At 37.7% G+C, this 6573-nt stretch overlaps 1 protein-coding gene across 1 annotated transcript; it reads right to left on the bottom strand.

Annotated features, from left to right (window-relative positions):
- Positions 1 to 5258: 5258 nt before the first annotated feature.
- Positions 5259 to 5921, bottom strand: LOC127100433 (uncharacterized). The gene has a single exon (XM_051037636.1). It carries the CDS (start codon positions 5919 to 5921, stop codon positions 5259 to 5261), a length of 663 nt encoding a protein of 220 aa, XP_050893593.1.
- Positions 5922 to 6573: the final 652 nt, after the last annotated feature.

Genomic DNA, 6573 nt, shown 5'->3' with positions numbered 1-6573 from the left:
CAACTTCATCTCTTCGAAACTCCTAGCTCAAATATGATAATTTCATGATCTTGGACTTTTTGGAAATCTAAGACCATCCTATATAACTTTCATGTTTGAAGTTTTCCTTGAATCAATGTGTATCATGGTGAAAAGTGATGATCAAGTAAGCCACTTTTTGAAGGCATATTTAGTTGAAATTTTTTCCAAGTGTTTCAATTTTATGGTACCAACTTCATGGCTTCATAACTTGAAATCCTTTCATGTTTTGGGAATCAATAATCAAGGACAAAGTTGAAGTATGAAGTAATAACTTTAATATGAGTATTGGAGCAAATAAAATGGTGGCCTGGATCACAAGTTATAGCCTTGGAAAGATGGGTACTTGAACATGTATTTTTTTCATAACTTAGAAAAATTTACAAAACCAAATCTTGCCCTTTTTGCAAATAACCTCTAATTTCGTGTTTTATCTTGATCAAATGCATCCATCAAGCATATTTTAATGATCCTTGAGTTGAGAAGTCCATGGTTAACCAAAAATGTCAAAAGTCAAACTTTGACTTTGCCTCAGTTGACTTTGTATCAGATGAATCCAATTATTGCAATATTTAATGAATGGGATCTCTTGGGCACATTGGATGATGTGAATGGGTCACTTATGATGTATTTGAAGTATTTGAACCATACTTCAAGCTTTGGGATCATGCCTTGGCTAAAAAGTCAAACATTTGACTTTGGGTCAAAACCCTAGTTGATGGTATCAAATGGACTTTGGCATTGATAAATTTGAGATGAAATGACCTTGAAATTGACTCTTATTGATGGATGTCACCTGATCCCTTGGGAAGGATGAGGAGTTTGAAATTTTGAAAATCATGCCAAGTCTTGATTGATCAATCTTTGAAAGCTTTTGGTGCAAAACCCTAGCTTAAGACAAAAAAGTAGAAAATCTTTTTGTATTTTCAATAGGTTAGTAATTCAATGATGCTAGATGTCATGCATATGATACAAATGATGGTGGCATCTTAGGGTTGAAAATTAGGGTATGATAGATGCCCCTATTTAAGTTTCTTCAATCCGGAGATATGAATATTAGAATTTTCATCTCGACGTGATTGGAGAGACTCAAATACAAACTTGCACAATTTTTGACCCTAAGAGGCCACCAAGTGCTTATGATATGATATGCATGTAGGACTCAGGAATTTTGTGAGGAACAATGTCATAGGGGAGTAATATTAGTTGAGAAAACACACAGGGATAAAGGAACAACACTATGGGGACAGACAAAAGGAAATTCCACTAAGGAAAAGATTATAATTTCAGGTGAGGAAGAAGATTTGCAAATTCCAATGGACTAGGGCTTCATAGGGAATAAATCATTCCAAAGGATCGTGATTTCAATTAAGGAAGGGGTGATGTCTCCAAGGGGATGATATTATCAACCCTATTGGGGAATGAGACTACCGACTACCAATCACGGGGCAGCGTAAACAATAGGGTAGCTCAAGGAGGGAGGTATATTACCTAATACCAAACATGTGGTAACCTAAGAAAAGGTAATCGTCTTGTTAGAAATATATTGGATCGCAATAGGTTTCTCAAAGGTAGAGATGACCGCCTGTTCAAATAACGAGTCCAAATAAAAGTACGCTCCACTAAGGAAATAACTGCGCAATAGGTTTCTCAAAGGTAGAGATGACCGCCTGATCAAATAACAAATTTTGGCTTTCGCAACAGGTTTCTCAAAGGTAGACATGACCGACTGTTCAAATAACGATTCCAAATAAGCTTATATGATCAAAACATGATTCAACTTCTCCTTTACTTAAGTAATCCACTTATAAAAGGCAAAATAAACTTATCCGTGATTCGGGTCATAAGTCAGCGAACGGGCCTTGGTTTCTTCCTTAACCAAGTCTTTCTCTCCGAAAGGATCAATGGGGAAAGAGAAGTAAATTCACCGGGGATCTTCGAAGGATCTTCAACAGACTTCCACCGTGATTTGCTGGGGAAAGTACCATTGGTTGTGATTAACACCTCATTGGTGATATAAGTCCTTGTAACGGAACACCTCACTGGGGATATAAAGTCTTGTGATAAAAGAAAGGTGTTTGTAGTAGTCTTCAACAAACTTCTCTGACGAAATTATCTTGGGAGATGGCCATTTGTTGGAAAGAATGTTTGATATGTCGATAACTTCATTGGGGATAAACAAACTTCTCAAAAAGGGACTGCCATCTGTTATCCAAAATGGGCACCCAGAAATAGAATAAGCTTCTCGGGAAAAGACAGCTACTTATTAGGGATCAGAGATCATGAAACATGCTTCTCAAATAAAGAGACAGTTACCTTTTGGAATTCTTCATTAAACTTCTCTGGAGATAAAACCATCTAATGGAAGAAAACTTCTATGTTGATAATTCCTTCGAGATAGATAAGCTTCTCAAAAGAGATAACCACTTGTGTCCATACTAGGGAAAGGATATGTCTTCACGGGCAATAATAAAGATGCTTCTTCTGGGGAGACAATCCAAAATAAATGCACTCTCGATCTAGGTTTAACAACCTAGAGATATTCACCATTAATTTCTAAATATTTGGCTCACTCCAGGAATAACTGGAGAGAAAACAATCAATTAAGACTCTACCAATGGGGAATGAAGCTCAATTAGGATTTTATCATATCAAAAGATGGAAAAGGACAACTAAAGCAACCATCTTCCACGAGGAATGAACTCAGTGGGGAATTAGAAAGGATATAAACTCTCTGCTTAAGGTTGATGACTCCTATAGGGAAGGAAACATAACACCCAAGGATGAACATAGTCAAAGAAATTGTGGTAAATGTCATCAAGGAATGCAAAATGGATGTGAATTTGGTTATTCATGATATATATATGCATGTATGTGTATATGCATGTATGCACGTTATGTTTATGCTAACAAAAACAGACAAAATAGACATGCTAGGGACATAATATGTTTCATAGCTCAACATGAGCTTGGCTAGTCTCATTAAGGTGGAAAACACCACTGGAGATGAGTCAAAGGCCATCAAAGGAAAAATTCTCGTCACATAGTCCAATTCTCTCTTGGGAGAGGAAGATGCTTCGTCTGGGGATGAAATGTGAACCTTTGATGGAGCAAAGATCTTGCTGCAGGGTTCCAATTTCTCTGGATAAGAAGACTTCACTTAGGAAATTAAAAAACATGTAGACTCTACCAAGGACTAGTGTAGATTGGTCAGGAAAACCTCTAAAATGATTCTTCCGGGGACATCATCAAAATTTGCAGCTTCCACCGGGGATATGAAGATCGTTAAAAAATCTTGACTGTTTATTTTAAATCTTGATAGAAAATCCAGGCTTAGCACTTTGCTGGGGAACATTGAGTTCCAACATCCAACACTTCACAACTTACTCGCCGCTCGGGGATTTAACTGTGGACGTTCTTTTTTGCATTCACAAATCAAAAGAAAACAAAATTTTATTCTAAAAACAAAAATTTCAAATATTCGTTTCAAGAATCTTTATCAAAGTAAAAATGATATTTTTGCGGAGCATAAATAAAATAAGGATTGCCAATAAATGGATAAGTCTCGAATTTTATTGATAGAATGGTGATCCGCAAATGGCGTGATCCCATGGATATTTATAAAGTTAGAAAAATGGTAATATGCGAAAATGCTACATTAAAATATAATGAAACTATTCTCCCTAACAAATTTGAATTTCAGATGTATTTGGGCTTTTGATAAGAGCCAGTTGAGAGCTTTGACAGGCAGGCGTTGCTTCAAGTGATCCAATCTGATCTGATGCAATTACTTGCCATAATCCTTTGTTTTTGCCTAGATTGCCTTTTCAGGTTTTCAATCTACCAGGATAATCATTTTCTGTTTATGTCTCTAATTTTTGCCTGGACCGCCCTTTCGGGTTTTCAGTCCACCAAGACGCTCATTTTTGCCTAAGCCACCTTTTTGGGTTTTCGACTTAGCGAACTTTTATTTTTCTAGGCAAAGTATTTCTTGACCGCGTCATTATTCACAGGACGTGGGAGCTCCTCACCATCCATATTTGTAAGAATCAACCCCCCCCCCCCCCCCCCCGGAGAAGGCTTTCTTGATAACATATGGGCCATCATAATTAGAAGTCCACTTGCCCTTAGAATCAGATATGAAAGATTGAATCTTTTTAAGCACAAGGTCATCTTCTCTAAATACATGGGGTCAAACCTTCTTGTCGAATGCTTTCTTCATTCTCTACTGATATAACTGACCATGGCATTAAGTCATCATCCTCTTTTCTTCAATCAAATTCAGTTGGTCAAACCTGCTTTGACACCATTCAGCTTCAAATAACTTAGCTTCCATAAAGACACGCATTGACGGGATCTCTACTTCTATTGGGAGAACTGCTTCCATGCCATAGACAAGAGAAAAGGGGGTTGCCTTTGTTGAAATGCGGACGAACGTACGATATCCGTGCAGAGAAAAAGGGAGCATCTCATGCCAGTCCTTATAAGTCACTACCATCTTCTGAATGATCTTATTGATGTTCTTGTTGGAAGCTTCAACAACACCGTTCATCTTGGGTCTGTAGGGAGAGGAATTATAATGTTCTATCTCGAACTCTTCGCACATTTCCTTCATCATTTTATTATTCAGGTTCGAACCATTATCAATGACGATTATGCTTGGCACACCATAATGGCAAATAAGTCGATTCTAGATAAATTTGACTACCACCTACTTGGTCACATTGGCGTATGAGGCCGCTTCAACCCACTTTGTGAAATAATCAATAGCCACCAGAATGAAACGATGTCCGTTGGAAGCTTTGGGCTCAATCATACCAATCATGTCGATGCCCCACATAGAGAAATATCGTGGAGAAGAGAGAATGTTAAGAAGAGTCGGAGGTACATGTATCTTGTCAGCATAAATCTGGCATTTGTGACACTTCTTCACATACTTGCAATAGTCAACTTCCATTGTCAGCCAATAGTAACCCGCTCTTAACATTTGTTTATCCTTTGCATTTCCGTTGGAATGAGTACCAAAAGAACCTTCGTGAACTTCTTGCATCAACAGGCCTGCTTCGTGTCTATCCACACATCTAAGCATAATCATGTCAAAGTTTCTCTTGTATAACACATCTTCATTCAGAAAGAAGTTACTAGCCAGTCTTCTTATCTTTGTTTGATGCCCCGAGTGGGTATTCTTGACTCTGGAGATAACACTTGATGTCGTGGTACCATGGCTTGTCATCAGAGACTTATTCCATTTCAAATACATGAGGGGGTCTATCAAGACGCATAACATCGATCTTAGGAACATCATTCCAACGATTCACATTGATCATGAAAGCCAAAGTTACCAAGGCATCTGCCATTTGATTTTCCTCACGAGAGATGTGATGAAATTCAATCTTGTTGAAGAAAGTAGATAACCTCCTTGCATAGTCTTTGTATGGGATTAGGTCGGCTTGACGAGTTTCCCATTCTCCTTTAATTTGATTGATAACTAGAGTTAAGTCTCCATAAACATTGAAATTTTTTATTCTAAGATCAATGGTTTCTTCTAGACCCATGGTGCAGGCTTCGTATTCCGCCATGTTATTTGTGCACTTGAATGTTAATCTTGTAGTAAAAGGGATATGTGAGCCATGAGGAATGATGATTACTGCCCCATTACCATTATCATAAGCATTAAATGCTCCATCAAATATTAAACCCCATTGAGAACCTGGCTCTGGCCCTTCATTTGGCAGTGGTTCATTGTAATCTTTGGATTTTAAGTACATCACTTCTTCATCTGGGAATTCAAAATTTATAGACTCATAATATTCGATTGGCTGATGAGCTAAATGATCGGCCAAGATATTTCCTTTGATAGCTTTCAGGGTGTGATACTCAATGTCATATTCGGACAAGAGCATCTTCCAAAGAGCAATTCTTCCGGTCAATGCAAGCTTTTCAAAGATATACTTAATCAGATCCATCTTGGATATCAACCAAGTTGTGTGATTCATCATATATTGACGAAGACGTTTGGCAACCCAAGTAAGAGCACAACAAGTTTTCACTAGCATGGAATATCGGGAATCGCAGTCAGTGAATTTCTTGCTCAAATAATAGATGGCATACTCTTTTCTTCCTGTTTCATCCTGTTGACCCAAGACACAACCCATATATTCTTCTAGCATAGTCAGATACATAATAAATGGTCTTCCCTTAACAGGAGCGGACAATTGATATTGTCGAAGGCTTTTTGACAATCATTCGTCCAAACACAACCCTGATCCTTTCAGAGGAACCTAAAAATGGAAGCATAAGTAGCAGTCATATGAGATATGAACCTTGAAATGTAGTTCAAACATCCAAGGAATCCCCTCACCTGTTTTTCTGTTTGAGGTGCTGACATTTCTTGAATGGATTTAACCTTATCGAGATCAACTTCAATACCCTTTAGCTTTCCTGATCGAACCCCAAAGGTGCATTTGTTTGGGTTCAAGCGGAGTTTATATTTTCTCAAACGCTGAAACAGTTTCGAAATATACTCAACATGATCTTCTTCAGTCTTTGATTTTG

This window comes from Lathyrus oleraceus, chromosome 1 (assembly GCF_024323335.1).
Source record: "Lathyrus oleraceus cultivar Zhongwan6 chromosome 1, CAAS_Psat_ZW6_1.0, whole genome shotgun sequence".
Lineage (NCBI taxonomy): Eukaryota > Viridiplantae > Streptophyta > Magnoliopsida > Fabales > Fabaceae > Lathyrus > Lathyrus oleraceus.
Note: the sequence above shows the minus strand (reverse complement) of the source record. Positions and strands in the feature narration are given on the sequence as shown.